This window comes from Rhipicephalus microplus, chromosome 1 (genome assembly GCF_043290135.1).
Source record: "Rhipicephalus microplus isolate Deutch F79 chromosome 1, USDA_Rmic, whole genome shotgun sequence".
NCBI lineage: Eukaryota > Metazoa > Arthropoda > Arachnida > Ixodida > Ixodidae > Rhipicephalus > Rhipicephalus microplus.
Genome location: NC_134700.1, coordinates 268,156,766 through 268,176,256, shown reverse-complemented (window position 1 = coordinate 268,176,256; position 19,491 = coordinate 268,156,766). Strand labels below are relative to the sequence as shown.

Sequence of the window (19,491 nt, the reverse complement as noted above, 5' to 3'; positions counted from 1 at the left end):
TGATAAAAATCGGTGATTACTGAGCAGCATGAGTTGCCACTATTTATTTATTTGTTGTTATTGATGACAATGACGGTTAATTTTAATTACCCAGACCACGATTACCACGAGCTTTGTTGCCGTAAGAACGGGTGCGGCATTAAAGTTTGCGTGGTCCCTGTATTCCATCAATGTCTTCACCTGAAAGTACCGCCGTCCGGCCGACCACTGTGACTTTCCTTCCTTTCTTCTACAGCAGAAGGTCATATTTTGTGTCTGGTCCACCTTTGTTTTTGTGTTCGTTTCCATTGTGCTATTTCTATTATGCATGCGCTGATGAATATATTGCGTGTATTTTTCTACGCACTGCTCTTACCTATCCAGGTTTCGCGATAACGCCCAACTAAAAGTGTGAAATGACATTGTAGGGAGGGCAGCGCCCTACGTTCGTATTTCTGTTCCTGTAAATTTGCTCCATGTATACTGCTTTTCCGATATGACTTTCAGAGTTTACGGTAATATATTGTGTCGGCGCCACGCGTGTAATGGTCGTAGTGTTACACTCACCAAGAGCCCATGGATAGTACTCCTTGAAGAGACTGATCAGGAAATTAATCAGTTCCATATCCTGAAAAAAAAAAATGTGTGCATTGGGAGAAGTTTTCATCATCATCATGGGAGAAGGTGAAGCCAGAATCTTGAGTAGAAACAGGCCCCACAACTGTTAGAAAATAATTAGAGGTCGCAATAAGAAGAAATAAATTGTGTGACCAATCTTACTATTCAAACAGGTTGTTCCTTAAACGTCACGTTATTCAAAACGTAACGATTCTTGGATTAGTAGCAATAAAAAAATGAAATAACGTCATGGCCACGCAAATATAATTTATGCTACAAAAGAACTTATGTAAGCCCTGCAACTTCTCAGGTGTCCATGTATAAGTTCCAATGCCTTTGTCGGAACAAAGGATTCTGGGTCATTGGCCGAGCCCATCCTCAGCCCAGAAGAATGGCCTCGGAGACAGACTTTAGTGTCTTATGCTCTGTGATGTTGCCTTTCCTCTGTCGCTATTTTTTTTTGTAATTTCTCTCTGTCTCTCTTCGCAACATTAGTTTTCTTTTTATCGTCTTTTATTCCCCTCTCCCCTTTCCTCAGCACAGGGTAACCAGCCGGTCTGAGAACCGGCTAACCTCCCTGTCCTTCCGCTTAAACTTTCCTCCTCCAGTGAATTACACGTAGTACGGTAGAGTGAGTTTTCTATAATGCGGCCATCCCTGCTCGAATCTGCAAACGTACCACTTAGTTTTTGATCTCTCCTCAAAGTATACGTGAGAAGATAAGTTAGGCTTGATTTACCCAATACGTGGCCGGACAATAATGTCTTCTATCATGACCGTGACGCAAGCGCGTGGCAAAATAGCCGATCACTTCCTCTAAAAAGCGATAAAAATACGCTAGTGTGTCTGTACACATATAACAGTAATGGTGTCATCACCAATATGTAACATTTTACATCGAACTTTGATATAACGTTCATGCAAAGCTAATTAACGTCATAACGGTACCAGCATAAACGTTATTTCACGTCATAATGTATTATCGCCTATACGCGGGTTGCCCCAGCTATCTCTGTGGCCAGAGTTTTAAAATATGCCGACGCGCTCTACGACGATCAGACCAAAAGCACGTTGCTTACTAGTGCATGGAGTTAGTCAAACTCATTCTTTTTCTGCTAATTGCTGCTAACTGCCTAATTAGGCAATATTTACTAAAATAAATTTGGAATCAACGAAGATAGTAAAAAAATTATATGCAGAAAGCTGCAGATCGAGTTTAAAATATCCGATTCTAACTCTATATCTGGTAATTATTACTGTTTTTTTTCTGTTTACTACAGATGCCTACTAAATAAAAAAAATACCACCTGACCTACCCGCTTGCGCACCTATGCGCACCGTGATTGCAGTGCTCCATTACGTTGCGATTTTCACGCGACGCTTCACCACAGCGATAGGCATACGCAGTGGTTATCGCTTGTGTTGCCACTGTAGTTAAAGCTTCCGTTATCGCCCAGCCACCACCAATGTCACTGTCCTGTCGACGCAGCAGCAGACCCGGCCAACAGCTACAGTCGTTCGCACACGGAACGTAAGGGAGCACTACAATCATGGCACGTATAGGCACTCGCGCAAGTGAGCTTGTTGCGTCGTCACGTGGTCTTCTTTTGTTTGTTTGTTGGTTGGTTTGTTGGTTTGTTGGTTTGTTTGTTGGTTTGTTTGTTGGTTTGTTTGTTGGTTTGTTAGTTGGTTGGTTTGTTGGTCTGTTTGTTGGTTTGTTTGTTGGTTTGTTGGTTTGTTTGTTGGCTTGTTGGTTTGTTTGTTGGTTTGTTTGTTGGTTTGTTTGTTGGTTTGTTTGTTGGTTTGTTTGTTTGTTGGTTTGTTTGTTTGTTGGTTGGTTTGTTTGTTGGTTTGTTTGTTTGTTGGTTGGTTTGTTTGTTCGTTTGTTGGTTTGTTTGTTTGTTTGTTTGTTCGTTGGTTTGTTCGTTGGTTTGTTTGTTTGTTTGTTGGTTGGTTTGTTGGTTTGTTTGTTTGTTTGTTTGTTTCTTTGTTTGTTTTACGCCGTGGTCATTTGTAGTAATAATATCTGGGTTTTCACGTCTCAAAACCATCATATGTTTTTAAGAGACGCCATAATGGAAGAGCTTTGGAAATTTCGACCACCTGGTGTTCTTTAACGTGCACTGGCATCACACAGCATACTTGACCATTCCCTCTTGACCACAAGGAACCACTCCGGCGACACAGTTTTTTAAAAACAGCATCGAGATTCAGCGCCGAGTGGGTCGGTGTTGTTCTTATAAACCGGATTACGTGTAAACTTCCTGAACAGCCCGTCCGAACCTGGGGTCTTTCGTTTTCGTCCTCGCACCGGTGCCTACTGAGGCGATTAAGCCCCCAAAAGAGAAACTGGGCCGCTGAAAATCTGTTGGCTACGAGGCGCAGGGCCGCGCACCCAGATAAAAGATAACGCCTGCCCGTAAATAGAGTGCCACGAAGAGACCCGCGTACCTTATCTAGCCACCATTCGTGCCCACACGAGAAATAGAAACTCTGTCGGAGAGGGCCTACTACTTCCTGGAGCCACTTCCTGTGTCCCCATTGCCGCGAGTAAGCGCCCGAGCTTGCGCCAGTCTCAACGGCGCGCCCAGGAAAGAAACGGGCGAGCACGGAATATCTATAACCACGCGTCTGCCGCCGATTATTGTCGTCTCGGCGCTAACCATCTCGACGCAGCTTCTTTAGCGTCGTTACAGCTTTCCGCTTGTCGCGGAAAAAGTAGAAAAAAAAGAAAGAAAGAAACAGCGTGATTATTTTTACGCGTCTCGTCTTCGGGCAAAGGAAACATTTCACTCTTTTGTTTTGCCCCGAAAGACACAGCTTTTCACGTGAAGGAAAAAGGAAAACATAACTGTTTTCATGTTTCCTCTGTTTCCCACATTAGAATATATATTAAGGGTGCAGTCTACACGCTTAAGGAATGGCAGTTCGTCTTCTGCAACACCACATTAACAGGTAGCCTGAGTTCCCCCTTCAACAGTGTTTCTTTTTTCTTCACATCTGTTTTTGGTGCTTCGCGTGACGCCATGCTATATTTTTCAACAACGCAGAAATGTGAATGAGTTGAGTGTCATGTTATGGTCTGAAAAAAAAAGGCCTACATAATAAACAGAACAACTGGGGTCGAAGAAATGGCTGGCGTTATTTCAGATTTGCGTTTTGCGACGCGGCAATGTCCTTCGCCTTTTTTATGCTTCTGGACACTCACGTGTAAGTGTGCGTATCTGTGTACATGTATGTATATGTGCGTATGCACGTGCGTGCATGCATGCGTGTATATGTGTACATATGTGCGTGCGTGCGAATGTCTAGTCTGTATTTATGCTTCTGTGAGGGTACCTGTGTATGTGCATGTGTGTATCTGTGAAAGTGTGTATATGTGTGTACGTCCGTGCGTGTAAAACTACTTATGATGCCATATGCCCGAATTTCTGCGCCATATGCGCACGTCCAACGTGGTAGGCTCATTTGAACATCGTGAGCTGCGTAGTTAATGTGGCCGCCGTGGGATGTCGCCACGTGTCAGTGCTGTTGCGAAAGACGGACCGATCCCGCCGATGCCACCGCTGTTGCGAAAGACGGCGACGCCAACACGGTCCCGAAGGCGCCACTGCTTTCAACTCCGCCGGGAAGGTCACCAGCCGTTTGGTAGCGTATGTTTCTCAGCTCGCGACTGCTTCTGCGCAGAGCTGATGAGACGAGCGGACGAGACGACGGTGAGTTAAACAAGGTTTATGTACAGCATATATACATAGGCGTTACAATTTCGGCACTGGGGCCGACAGAGACTCGAAGAGCCGAGCTCTCCTCTCTAACACATAGGTCAGCTTTTCGCCTAAGACCGCCGACTCACACACATGTCGGCTCTCCGACATGGGGACTCCTCTCTCATAGGACCGCCGATCGCGACGCGCCGCAGGGCTTCTTTTATTTGCACCGGGTCCAACCAAAATGTCCAATCAAACGCGCCGCTGGTCGTCAGGGCAGACTCCTCCATTGGGGTCGCCGCGCCATGCGTCATACCAACAGACACGAGGACGCCGGCACGCTGTCACGTGCGCTGCTGACTCAATGCACGTGGGCCAGAGAGGCGCCGCGCGTGTTCACGCCGTGGAGTTGTTCGCGTCAGGCGGACTGCGGGCTGGCCTTGACCCAGATTGCCTTTTTCAGAGGCACGGACGTTTGACGAGGACTCGCTGGCATAACAGCACCCCCGCCGCCAGACAATGCACCGGAAAGACGAGCTGCTTCCACGGGGCTCGGATGTCAGGTGCGCTCGTTCGCCAGGTCCCTCCAGGTTCGCCTCCAGGGCCATGGGGAAAATACAGCTCCAGACTGTTCCGGGAACACATCCCATTTTTGACGACGGATCCCAGCTCCACTGGCTTGTCGCCACAACTTGTCGACCAGCTTCACTCGTCACTTCTGACCATCTTCGGGTTCAGCACTTGTCGATGGTTCTGCAACTTGCTAAGAACGGTTCGACAACAGACAACACACGACACACGCAAGTGCCCTCGGTCACCCGACAGAACACCAGACAAAGTATAGTACAACATATACCCAGCTACGTGTCTATCGGAATTTCGTTCCCTCTACATCAAGAGGCACATGTGGGACACAAGACTCTTAAAATGACAACTCAAGAATTTTTTTTTCCACGTACAACAACGTAACGAATTAGAATACAACATAAAGTTGGCTCCTTGAGCTCACTCTGGACGAGAGCGCTCAGCTAAGGTCGTGATGAGGTCAAAATTTTGCCCCGAATCGCCAGCGAGAAACCGAAAGGTTGAGAAGGTACTAACTAAACGCACGGCTTAATGCGTCTGCATTAGCGTTTAGCTTTCATTTATTTTATTTTTTTTTGATAGCGAACGTCAAAGTTGCGCTGTGGAGCAACATGCTCCACTTCAGTAACCGGCCACTTTCAGGCGACGATACCTATGCGGCACCAAGAGCGGCTCACACTTTCGACGTTGCACAGGGGAACAACGATACGGCTTGCTACGGATTGACTCCTCACCGCTTAGCTCGATATCGTGTTCGATCACCCTCGTGTTTCCGGGGCGGTCCGAAAACACGTCTTCAAACTCGGAACCAATCTAACCAATCTTTCTCAGGTCCTCTTTCTCAGGTCCTTCTTCACTGAAGCTAGGCTCTAGGTTTATCTGCTCCCGGATTACTTTCGATCCCCCTTCAATTACCTCACTAGAACTCAAAATCTCTGCTTCCTCTTCCTCTGAAGCATCCAGCAACAGATTTACGACCGCTTGATGTTGAACGTATGGTTTCATCAAGTTGTAAATTTTGTCCGGCCGCCTTCCTAATTTCACTTCATAATTTGAATCGCAAGGCTTCGATAATACTGTGGCGGGCCCTTCCCAATCAACCTCAAGCTTGTTCCTCTTGGACGGCTGCAGCAGCATTACCTGATTATCAACTTCAAAAGCACGCTTCTTCACCGATTCCTCGTAGTGCTCCTTCGACCGCACTTTTGCCGCGTTTTTCTGGCTTTCCACTAGCGTTTCAACCTGGCTTTCCACTAGCGCTTCAATCTGGCTTTCCACTAGCGTTTCAACCTGGCTTTCCACTAGCGCTTCAATCGAGAGATCCTCACGCTGCTCTCGAATGAGTGTCTCTCGATCAACTCTCGGCAGCTCGCTCAAACTTTCCGCTACAGGCGAGAGCGTTGCAACCCCCTCGCTCTGACTCAATGGCGCCATGTCGTCTCCCCTTTCTACGGAAACCGCGCCGGTCGGTTCGGCGACGGGCCGCTCGCGTGACTGCTCACCTGACTCATGCGGAAACTTTCCTTTCTGGGGTTCCGTCGACCCGCCGACAAGGTCACTTGAGAGTTCACCGCATTGAACCAGATCAAGCTGCCGCGATAGCTTCCGCGCTTGCGATCGCGTGAGAGCCATGCACGCTAAGTTAGGGAAGAACGATTTGCCCTGCTCTTTGAGAAGCTGCTCTGAGTTGTTGGAGAAAAGATAAGGAAAACGATCATTTAGCGCGGCAGACACAGCCGCTTCGGTGCGAAGCTCACCGAACGGGCCTTTAATGACAACGGTGGCGATTGGTAAGCGAACACTCTGCTCCTCGGCGACTTGCCTGATCCACGCGCATTCTCCTGTGAAGTCATCTGGAGACACCAATGAAGGATGGACAACGTCCATGGTTGCCGCTGAGTCTCTAAGTGCTCGGCACGTTTTCTCATTCACCCTAATTTCTTGGAGATACGGCTCCAACAACCGAATGTTTTTTTCTGATTCTCGGATCGTTGCGAAAGCAAACTTTTCCTGACAGTTTCTCGCGATGTGCCCTTCCTTTTTGCAGTTGTAGCAGATTAGCGGCTTCCGTGATTCAAACGCCCGTGTGGTATCAGTGCGTTGTTTAGAAACCTCATTCGATTTTTCCGCTTCTGTTTTCCCTTCTTCTACAGTGTCCTTCGTAAGAGACGGGTCCTTTTTGAAATTACGGTGCGGAGCGGGTTTCCGTTGATCAGGTTTCTTTGAAAAGCCCTCTTTTCTTTCATCCTTTTCAACGCGCACTGCCCTGCTATGCAACTTTCGGCGAGTATAATACTCCTCAGCTAACTCTGCTGCCTTGTTTAGCTGTACTTCACTAAGTCTGTCCTGCAGCCAAAGCCTGACATTATCCTCGATGCAGCGGTAGAATTGCTCCAATGCAACGCATTCCACCACTCTATCGCGGTCGTCATAAACACCTTCGCCCTTGAGCCATTCAATTAAATCGGCCTTAAGACGAAACGCGAAGTCAACGTGTGACTCATTCCCCTTTTCAGCATACCGGAACCTTTGCCTGAAAGCCTCGGGTGACAACTTATAACGTCTCAAGAGCACTTCCTTAACCTCGTCGTAGCTCTCAAACGCTTCCCTCGACAAGCAAGTTATCGCGTCGGACACTTCGCCGGGAAGAAGAGCTAACAGGTTCTGCGCCCAAAGAGACCGCTCCAAAGCGTTTCGCTCACAGACGTGTTCAAACTTGACGAGATACTTCGCCATGTCCTCGCCTACTACGAACGGTGGCAGTTGGTCCCGAATTCTAAAACCGCTGACCTGAACTGTTGGAGAAGCTACGCTAGGCGCCTGCGAACACTGTAGGATTGCCAATTCTAGTCGTTTCAACTCGAGACGCTCCTGTCTCTCGGCCTCCTCGCGACGTTCGCGCCTTTCAGCTTCTTCGCGAGCTTCGCGCCTTTCAGCTTCTTCGCGAGCTTCGCGCCTTTCAGCTTCTTCGCGAGCTTCTACTTCTCGCCTTTCAGCCTCCTCACGGCGTGCTTTAATATCCACCCTGGCCTCATCGACTTCCTCAGCCGACACTCCCTCATCCTTCATGATCTCAAGGATCGCTTGCTTTCGTTTCGCACGGCCCAAAGTAATGCCGAATTCCTCACAAATTTCGATGAGTTCCTTCACCTTAAGGTTCTCCATCGTTCACACTAGCCTCTTGCTGCTTGCCCCTGTTAACAATTTACTTGCCGTACCCACTATAAGCCTACTAGCAAGACGCGCAAGCAATTTTTCACTCTCCCGTGTTTACCCCCTCCGCATTAACTTTGGTTTCAAAGCACTTCGACTTTGCTTGAAACGATCAAAGCTCACTCTAATGCTTCACACAGCCCTTCTCTAAACTACTACAACCTGACCTAGAGTAGTCTGGTGAACTGAGGGGAAAACATCAGGCACTCACCGCATCGATGTCGCTGACGCCGGCCCATCCCGCAGCTGCCAACCACTGTTGCGAAAGACGGACCGATCCCGCCGATGCCACCGCTGTTGCGAAAGACGGCGACGCCAACACGGTCCCGAAGGCGCCACTGCTTTCAACTCCGCCGGGAAGGTCACCAGCCGTTTGGTAGCGTATGTTTCTCAGCTCGCGACTGCTTCTGCGCAGAGCTGATGAGACGAGCGGACGAGACGACGGTGAGTTAAACAAGGTTTATGTACAGCATATATACATAGGCGTTACAATTTCGGCACTGGGGCCGACAGAGACTCGAAGAGCCGAGCTCTCCTCTCTAACACATAGGTCAGCTTTTCGCCTAAGACCGCCGACTCACACACATGTCGGCTCTCCGACATGGGGACTCCTCTCTCATAGGACCGCCGATCACGACGCGCCGCAGGGCTTCTTTTATTTGCACCGGGTCCAACCAAAATGTCCAATCAGAAGCGCCGCTGGTCGTCAGGGCAGACTCCTCCATTGGGGTCGCCGCGCCATGCGTCATACCAACAGACACGAGGACGCCGGCACGCTGTCACGTGCGCTGCTGACTCAATGCACGTGGGCCAGAGAGGCGCCGCGCGTGTTCACGCCGTGGAGTTGTTCGCGTCAGGCGGACTGCGGGCTGGCCTTGACCCAGATTGCCTTTTTCAGAGGCACGGACGTTTGACGAGGACTCGCTGGCATAACAGTGCTCACGGCCGCACTGAAAGCTGCGCTACAGAGTAGCCACGCGTTCGAAGAAAAGCCAGAAAGTGCTCAAGGTCATAACGTGCACTGGCGAAAAGACGCACCTCCTTGCCCCGTCGTCATACTCCTACCTCCTTTCTCGTATGTCCTCAAGCTTGTGAAAACAGCTTTTCACTCTGAAGTCCTACTTTTCACTGTAAGATAGTGCATAGATTATCGCAAAAAGAAAAGTTTAAATTGATTTTGATTGATTGAAATGGGGGGGGGGGGGTTAGCCTCGAAGCGTGCGACAAAGTCTTGTAACTGCGCACTTATACTTGACGACTTCTAAAAAAATTTAGGGAATGTGATTGGTGAAAGGTCACATGCTAATGGATGTTACATGAAAACTTGAAAAAGTGTGGCAGGGTCTTTTCAAATATGAGATTTTCTCAACATGGAATCATTTAAGCTATTAGCCAAGAGGCCACAATAAGCTCTCTTGTATATTATTTTCTTATAAAATTATAGGCTCCCTGGTATAGAACTCTGACGTACTTTATTCAATTTATTTACCAATAAAGTGTCCTGCAACATCTTGTCGGCCGAACGATAGTAGATATAAGAGCCTACTTAAGACAACAAGTTTCGTATTAACCAATATTTACTACGACATGTTAGGCTACCACAGTGCCCACTAAGGCTGGGCCAAGCCGGAAATCATTGATAAAAATGCTGGCAGGTTCGCACTGGTGCTGCCAACCATGGCAGCCTCCGTTAGCATACCAGGCAAGCCCAGCGTAAAACTAACCAGTTAATGCTACGTATAGCCACATGAGCAAGGGGCAGTTCAGCTTTAGAAACTTGGCCAAGTTGAACCGTTTTCTCTATTTCTTGTGGCTTTCCTCTCTCTTTCTCGGTTTATTTCTCTGTGTTTCTCTTTCGTTCTTTCTCTCTTTCTTGTACCCTATCCTCGTTATCTCGCCTAACTAAGCCCTAAGACTTGTCATTTCCGTGCCGGAATAAAGTTCGTGCCACTGCGCTGCCCCACACCAACCACAACGTCCAGATCGTTGTCAGTATGCCACTTTGTTGTTGTTGTTGTTGTTGTTGTTGTTGTTGTTGTTGTTGTTGTTGTTGTTGTTGTTGTTGTTGTTGTTGTTGTTGTTGTTGTTGTTGTTGTTGTTGTTGTTGTTGTTGTTGTTGTTGTTGTAGAAGAAGAAGGACGAGCTCACCATGTTTCCATATCCGGATTCTGCGAGATCCAAGACGAAGCTGAGACGCACGTAGTTCATCTCGTACAGCAGCTTCTCGACCCAGAACACGAGGAAGCGCCGGTGCTGCAGCGCGTTACGCTCGTCCTTGCGATGCAGCTTCACCCTGTGGTAGACTGCGGCATCGACCTTTTAGGCGAAGATGCTTTCAGTGCAACGTTCGGCATGTATTGGGAGTGGTGAAAGTCACAAGTCAATAGAGGGCTACCGCGGCTTTTCGGAACAATAACGCAACAAAATCAATGGGTTAACGCATCGACACGGCAGAAAAGAACGTCGTTGGGCGTCGTATGTCACGATGGGAAAGAATGTCACATACGACGCGGGCAATAGACCCTCTTCATAATCATAAAGTTAGCTTTCCTGCATGGCTGTTAGCTCAACTAATGGCACCTATTATTAATTTCTGCAAACAGCATGTTCAAGCGTAGTTTACTGGTGCTGTGAAACGAAAAGTGTCGACCCGGGTCGCTTGATATAAACACTTATAACATACAAGCCCCGCACACCTCAACTAGGAAATTCGTCTCTACTGGAACCATAACAGGTACCGTCATTAGAAGGGCGAATAAGCGGCGCGAGGAAGCGCACTTGCGGATTGTGAAAAGGGTATATGAAAGAAATTTTGAAAATTTAAAGAAGCACTACATCAATACACAACCTTTGGTGTACGACAAAATATTGGCCACTAACTGTGTCGTATTATTCAAACGAGATTTACCAGGTCTAACAAAATTCCTGGTACACCGGGAAGAGCGCCAGCAGAAAATTCAAAGCGCAATAGCATACGATGCTAGAGTACCCACAAAGATCGCTCTGTTCTGTAAAATGTCACTTGAATATTGTTATAAGCGTTGCCATATTTTTCATTAATAGATGCAAAAATAGGCCCAGCCCAATCACGCTCCTCAAATTCTCTGGTAAGAATACTGGTTCCAGGCGCATCCTCTTTGGTCTGTGTTCATCAAGAAATTTTTTTTGTTTAAAGCCAAACTAAACAGTAAGGTTTCATCGTGACTGGATGGAAATATACACAAACAGGTAATACTTACTTAATTGACTCCCAAACTTGTCTTTGCCAAGGGGAAACATGGCGCCAAAGTCAAAGTAGACCGGAGGCAGAGTCGCCTCTGTGATGTCTAATTAAGGAGGAAACATGACGGAATTAGAATCTGCGAAGACGCACGATGCGTTCAGCTGACGCTGAACGGGGGTGAATAGGAAAAAAAACGTGGTTGATACCTCTTAGAAATCGGTATAACACGAAAGTGAAACGTGTCCTCGTATAAGTAGTTGAGCATTCATTGTGCACTGTTTCGACACAAGGGCGAAGGAATGAATGCTGCAGTAACAAATCACAATGTCACACGAAGAACCACAAGCAGCTCTAAACTTGCAGCGCGCACCTCAAGCGGAAAGCACGCGCGAAATGAGCATACACAGGACGAACGTGGACAAACAACCGTCACAATTCTTACTTCGTGTGTGAGCAGCGCGCTCCCTTCGTAAACGTGGCCGTGGCAGCGAGCGGATTGACGTTAGTGCTCTCTTTAAGTGCTGTAACTTCAAAGCGAACTTGCGGTGGAAGCACAGGAGCTACAAAGCAACCCCAATCCCGAGATAAGCATGCGTGCGAGTAAGCCACCACGCTGGAGAACATCTACACGCACTTTCACCCCGCCATGTGGAGGCACGCGCGCACAGCGCCGCGTGGGTTGACGCGGCACTACGGCCTTAATAGAGCGCGCGCGGCCAACGCGCACCCGTCGTGCCATCTCGCTACTGATTACTAAAGCGCGCTGAAGTTTCCGAGCTCTGAGGACCGCGAGCGGTACATGGTGTACGTAAAAAGCTCGCCGTTAACATGCTGGAGAAGGGTCGCTCTCGGGCTTAGTGGTTAGCGTCGTGCGCAAAAAAAAGTGCAAGGTTGCTAGTTCGACGCCCGACTGCGCAATTTTTCCTTCTCGTCTTTTTCTTTGCAATCTGTTAGTAAATATTTTACAACGTCATATCCGTGACGGAAGTACGTCACGCAGCCGTGGTTTATCCCGGCATAAAACACTTTCGTGTTCAAGAAAGAAAGCTTCTTCCTTATCGAACTGAACTTTTATTTTATTTGGGGTGTAGATGCGTGGGAACGTATAGGCTGCAAAAGAGCTGCAGCTACGCTAATATACTAGATGGCTTACTCAAGCAAAATAAATAAGCTAAGCAAGAAATTTCTTTTTTCATTACGCATTGCGTGAAAAATAATGAAAGCACACAACACTGCATTAATGAGACTACTGAAAGCGCAGGTCAATACGAGTAAGATGATCATCCATCGTACTGGAGCGGGAATGTTGAAATTACTTACTGGTAGTAATTAGGATACATCACTAATCACATTTGTAAATGTTTTATATGTAATTAAAGTACATAAAACTTTACACCTCGTCTAAAGCAATGACATTAAAATAATACAACTTTTAAAAATAACAAAAACATTTTGAAATTACTTTAGCAAAAGTTCATGATTGTCTCTAACTCATATGAACATTATTTGCAGCACATATGCATCCAAATCCTAGAGATACTCGTTGCACTTTTCACGTTTGAGGTTAGCCACTCGTACTAACTTTTCCTTCCTTTCTGATAATTTCTTGTGCTGTAGGAAAACTTGGCATGCTATATTTTAGTCCAAAGAAGTCGGGAAAGTAAGGAGCAATTTTGATGAAACTACTCTGTAGAAGTTATTCATTACAGTTCTAATTTATTAGCCCACAACATAAACTCATTATATCACTCATTACAGCAAGAAGCAATCTAAGTTCGGTAATTTCATTACTGCTATGTCTCTGTAGGAATGAACTAGACCAGGCAAGTTTCCTTTTTTCTTTCATACATATATACAACGGCTAAAAGTGCACGAAGCGATGTCAAAGAGAAGAGCGAACTTTTTACAAAGCCCGTAATGAGCTAACTCTATGCTCTGTCATATAAGTAGTGCATAAAGTTAGCATCCACTATAAAAAGTAACTAAGGGCGTTCGCGGCACGCCTCTGCCTGTACGGGTAGAACTGTTACCGAAGCATTCTGCTCGTTTCCAGACTCTCAGTCAAGAATGCTCTAGTTTTCATGCAGGCGAACACGCTTTTGTTCGTAATGAGTACATTATAGGATAATACGTAGCGCTGACGCATCATATTTAGCTATTACAGAAACTACGATGTGGTCTTATTCGTCATTCCGCGTGAAAGATGACGCGTGGGCAGACGTCTAAGCGTGGACGATGAAGTAGTGCGTCGAGTTTGCGGTCACCAGTAGTTTGGTTAGGCTAAAACATGATAAGAGATGAGGGTTACAAAATACATCGACTATATATTCCATTTCTTACGATGTGCGGCTGACTTTGCAGAAGTGTCACCATACCTAATGGAACAAATATGCACATGTGCTGACGGAGTGAAAAAAAGGTATCGGAGCTTTTAGTATAACGAGTGGCAAGTGCAATTTTTCGCGATGAATGCGTCATGTCTCTACGCATCTCGCCACTAAAGAAAATGCAGGCTCTGATGTAATTGTTGGAGTCTAAATAATGCCAATACGACTCGGGCTGAAGGTGGTGAAAGCAAGCTAAGAGCTGGTTGTCGTTATTCGGGTGGCATTCTAGTTTCTTGCAATCGCATTTACTGATTCACCCTTGCAGCAAAACTGTGACTTTTCTTTAGAGGAAACAGTTACTTAATGGCGCGGACTATTGCCTAAAACGTCTTTTTCTTTCACGTAAATTGCAAGAACATACAAACCGTTATGTCATGCCTTCAACTCAACAATGCTTCAGTGTGATGAGGGAACTGATATCTTGAGCATACTCATGAACTTACCGTTGACTTCAAACTTCTTGCGCCAGATGAGTGCTTTTTTCGCCATTTCGAAAGCTGCTTCCAAATCCAGCTTCTTGTGACGGATAAACCTTCGGCACAGTTCATCGCAGTCGGCAATCTTTTGCACGTCCGCTGGATGAAACTGATCTGCGTCCGTACATTTCGTGCATGCGAAAAAGAAGAGAAAAGGAGAGATTGCACGTGAGAATTCGCACGGCATATACTGCGCGAGTGAACGAGCGTTTTGCAGTCGAAAGTCGTATACACTATATTTTCAATGGCACAAGCCTTGGTTACAATAATGAATGTCGCTGTTTAATTCTAAAAACACAACATGATTATGAGAGACGCTATTGTGGAGGGCTCAGAAAATTTCGACCACCTGGAGTTCTTTAAAGTGCACCTGAATCTAAGCCCATTGTTCTGAAACATTTGAGCCTCCATCGAAAGTGCGTCCACTGCGGACGGTATGCGTTCCCGCGACCTTCAAGAAAAACTTAGTTATGAAATGTAAGCAGTCACCCCACTTAAAGTTTTCCAGCAAACCGACGACTCATGATACCTGCGCCGAGTATTTTACAGCGAAAGTTGTTATGAGATCACAACAAGGGCCATATAGTTGTCTGCCATCGCCGCCGGTGTCAGTAAGCGCTATCGCACGATATAAAAAAAACGAAATAAGAAGACATAACCAGGATAAAACGGCGTCCAAACCTAAGTCTTCTCCCTGTCAACTGAGTACCCTACGCTGAGCCATGCCTGTGCTCGACACTCCAGTGCACAAACATCATACACACGCGTCAAGTCTGGAAGAAACCGCGTTAATATGCGCAAATAACGTGGTAGAAGATAACAAGCAGGCGTCACAGATTGTCAATTGTGTAAGCAGGCGTCACACAATCTGAATCGCATTACGAGTGCGTCGTTGAAAGTTTCCAACCTATCACAAAGGACTCGGTAATAATTTTTCATCGTCATGAGCCACCGAATGAAGTAATGAAGTAGTGGGTACCTTGCAGGCGTACTTGTATTAGTAGCCCCAAGAGAGCTTGCAACGATTCTCGAATATTGCGCTCTTCCAGCTTTCGGTGTGACTGTGCTGCGCTTTCCGCGCAAGCCGACATTCTCTTTTAGGGGCGAAGCTCCTTAATGCGCGGGTCTGTGCATCCCTTGTATATGTAGTACTACGTAGCCATCGTTGGCACATACCCGCTCTAGAACGGGTATGTGCCACGGGGAATGCGAGATGAGAGATGGCGGTACTTGGAGTGTTCACTAGCTGGACGCACGGACGGACGGACGCATGGATAGACACGCGGACGTATGGACGGATGGACGCACGAACAGACACACATATGGATGAACGGACTCACGGACGGAAGCCCCGCCGTATTGGTCTAGTGCTAAGGTAATCGGCTGCTGACCCGCAGGTCTCGGGATCGAATCCCGGCTGCGGCGGCTGCATTTCCGATGGAGGCGGAAATGTTGTAGGCCCGTGTAATCAGATTTGGGTACGCGTTAAAGAACCCCAGGTGGTCGGAATTTCTGAAGCCCTCCACTACGACGTCTCTCATAATCATATGGTGGTTTTGGTACGTTAAACTCCACATATCAATCGATCAACTCACGGACGGACACATGGACAGACGGACGAACGCATGGGTGGACGCACGGATGGTCGCGCGGACGGACGGGAGCAAGAACGAACGGACGGACGGGCGCACCGACGGGCTGACGGACGCATCGCCCCACTCATCATCATTCACTCCGTGGATATGCTGTTATTTTTTTTCATTCTGAGGAAAGCTTTACGGATACGAAAGCGGCATCTGTCACTCTCACACCTCTCTTCCTTCCCGTTATTTATGCGACATGCTGCGAAGCGAAAATACGCGATGCGGGAGCTGGAAAAAATAAAGTTTCGCTGATGCATGCAAATCTGATCAACTTCATTCTAAAAGTCGTCGAAGCTGTTTAAAGCAGTGCTCGCGTCCATTCCGCGTCCGTGTAAGAATTTGCGCCACTCAGGTCCGAAATCTTATCAGCACTCAAATTTAAGCACTTCGCTACGCTCCGAAATTCTCTCACCATATTCGAGCCTTTCGAAACACTTGTCTTTATACTTAGCCTTTCTTTAGCTTCTTTGTGAAAATAATGAAGAGCGAGAGAGCCATACAGTGTCACATTAGCCTGCTTATCATAGGCATAGTTTATTTAACTTCTGTCATTATTATTGTCTTTGTATTGTTACGTCAATGTACATTAGAGAGGGTTTTTTTCTTCACAGCATCATTCCTTCTCCTTTTTTTTTTCCTTTACACCTTAACTTCCCCTGGCGTTCAGCTTCCGCGAAGCAAACACAGCGTGCGCAAATGTTGGGATTTCACAGCAGTCCCAAGACGTGGGTGGTGTACGCGGTGGATCCCTCACTGATGCTGAAATACTCCGTCATTACATATTGTACTCTAATTCATCATCACCGCCACCAGCCTCTCTCATGTGCTTTGAAGTAAGGAGGCATCTCCCGATTGTCTTCAAATTATCCTGTGATGCACGAGCAGACTCCATTTCATGCCTGCAAATTTCTTGATTCCTTCGCTCCACTTAACTCTTCGCCGCCCACGACCGCGTTTCCGATCTTTACCTATTCATTTCGCCACTCGGACAGTGTCCTTCTCGCCACGTGGTTTGTCCAGGTCACTTTTATCCCTTTTAGTGCCTACTAAGACATCGGCTACTCCCGTTAGTTCTCTATCATAATTAACAATTAAGTAATTATATATTCCTTTACTCCAGATAAACACGCACAGACAAAATTCATCGTGCATACTGTGCGCAGTCTATTTCGGCATCAGTACACAGTCGTGATGCAACGGCCTTGAAGTGGCACCAGTGCTCGAATTGAATGTTTAATTTTTTTTCTTTTATTAGGCGGCATGCACAGCGACAACAACAACGAAATTGGGACGGCACAAGCGCCAGTCTTTCATTCGAGGTGCTGCATATTATGGGATAGTTTCCAACTCGCCGCCTTTTCTATTCTCCTACAACTCGTTATTTGCGTCGTCACCGTCATCTTTTCAGACGAAGTGCCCTTTATATATTTGCGCTTCTGCGGTATGAATAGAAGTCGTTGTCGCGGAGTGACACGCGTAGACACCATGAAGGCTTCCCCGTTCAACTTGACAATAAATCACGCCATTCTAGGCGGTGCGGACAAAGCTGGCGTTCCGCACCGCCGACATTCTTCCGCTGGCGTTCCGATGCAGACATTCTTGAAGGCTACAGAAAGCCACGGTGAGCGTGTTCGCAGACAAAGTTAGAGGCGAAATTAAGCCCGGTACGATGAAGTAGGAAGTCACGATGAGCAACGTTTCTTAAGCGCTGGTTGACCAGTAAATATTTTAGCACCCATGGTACACTTACTCAAGAGGAAGTAGGTGAAGGCAAAGGTTGCCTCGTCCATCTCCTTTTTTCGACGCTGTCGTATTTTCCGCACCAACATTGTTACTGTTTGGAATGCACCGATACTACTAATACTGTTACCAATGGTCCTCAAATCGCAGATCAGAGAGCTCCATGAGATTTGCAGCGAGTCTAACCTTACTTCGTAAACAAGTGACGACGAGAGAACCCCCGTACAAGTAGGTCCACAGGTTTTCGAAACATATCTGCATCGACTCGGCCACCAGAAGGCATCTTTCGCAACGCACAGCTAAGCTCCGTATGTCAACACGACGATGGATGCACGCGCCGCTTACTCTGAGGCACGGGAAGCATGACGACACTCGTTTAAACGTGCCCGTCGCAGGTGTGTTTGCGATTGCCTTCGTCGTTGTCTTGGAGGTGATGAAACTGCTGTCTCGGTTACATTTGAACAACCAAATCTCCGCGTCGTTTCTCATCAGTCGTGGTGAGGTGTGTGACCAATTGACTAATCTCAATGAAATTTGCGACTTCATCTGACTATCATTCAAACGACGGGAGGCTGAGACTGAAAATCAGGGACCAGCAAATGTATGTGCTCCTATGTCTTAGGCGTCTGTCCCATCAAGCGCGAAAGTTGACCATCGGCGGCTTTAGCACAAGTGCTTTAAAAAATCATCTTCCGACTATGACGTCCCCATACGACGTCGTAACAACGTCTCAGATCACCAACGTCTGTGACATCATCATTACATCACCCAACGTCACGTGACATAGTCGCTTGTGTGTCAATGACGGAGGCCGTGTAAAAACAATTGAGCTGCATAAAGCTTTCGGAGGGGAGTGGCCGAGGCAGAATCAATACACCGGCAAGGAAGTAAACAAAGATTGTGGTGGTGGTGGTCCGTTTTTATTTGCATAGATGTAGTCTGACGATATGTTCCCTGCGCCCATTCTGCGAAGAAACTGAAATTTCTAGGCATTATTTTAGATCGTGTCAGAACTATTCATTATTTAGGAAAGGACTTCTAGTTATTCCGATTTCCGCAGTAGGTTTAAATTTAACTGCAGACGGTTTTCCGTGTCTGTGCGTACGGGTTAGGATATTGCCACAGAAACGTATTCGATGCAGTATGTAATTTTATTCAAGAATCTAAACACATACCAATATAGCGTGTGCTTTATTATATTCTTGACTAATACTTGTGGTATAATTGGTAATGTGAATGAATGTCGGGCATACATTCGATTTTGATCGGGTGAAATAACTCTACTGTCTGGTCTACTCAAATTTTTAGTGTTCCAATAAAGTATTAGCTCCTTTTTTTTCTTTTATTGATCCATCTTTATTTCATTTTTTTTTATTTTTGAAAGATAAGTTGCTATTCATTTTTGTTCATTTTAGTGATAGGCTGATAATCATTGTATATTTTTCCCATAAAGGCTACTACAAGCTTTCTTGGCCAATCCCCCAGAGTGAGTATGTACCAGTGTTCGCAGACAACATACAAACAAGGAAACAAACTTTCGTCTAGGAGTCGTCTTAGTCGAATGAATGAGAGACCTTGCGAATTTTCCAACTACACACCCATTAAACTCTGCGCTGGAACAAGGTGGTACCAAAGCCTTTTTGTGTCAGTATTCTTTATTTCGCGTATCTAAATCCGCCTACGCGCCTCATCCGACTGCCTTGCCGCAACAACTTATCACTACCTAACACTGCCAACTTCACACCTTTATAGAGGCTCAATATTAAATCATACTGTTCTAAGTACAACACTGACAAATGGACGAATCAGTACGGTGTCACTGTTGTGTAACAACGCGAAGTTATTTAAATACGTTGCCTATTGTCCTTTGCCTCTTCGTCATCTTCCTTGGCACCGTTACATAATAATGAATCGTACTAT

General features: G+C 46.5%; 1 protein-coding gene across 2 annotated transcripts in view; it reads right to left on the bottom strand.

The window, feature by feature from the left end:
• LOC119187273 (motile sperm domain-containing protein 2) overlaps nt 1-19,491 on the bottom strand; it is a 71,082-nt gene that overhangs the window by 37,447 nt on the left and 14,144 nt on the right. The window contains exons 1-5 of one of the 2 annotated variants that reach the window (XM_075894278.1): nt 17,582-17,723; nt 14,156-14,302; nt 11,342-11,428; nt 10,251-10,405; nt 547-607 (exon numbers count right to left, since the gene is read on the bottom strand). In XM_075894278.1, the coding sequence (XP_075750393.1) occupies nt 547-607; nt 10,251-10,405; nt 11,342-11,428; nt 14,156-14,302; nt 17,582-17,660 (529 nt within the window). In that variant the 5' untranslated portion in view covers nt 17,661-17,723. Of the gene's footprint in view, nt 1-546; nt 608-10,250; nt 10,406-11,341; nt 11,429-14,155; nt 14,303-17,581; nt 17,724-19,491 lie in introns of those variants that run through there. The other variant, XM_037435458.2, reaches the window with a different exon arrangement.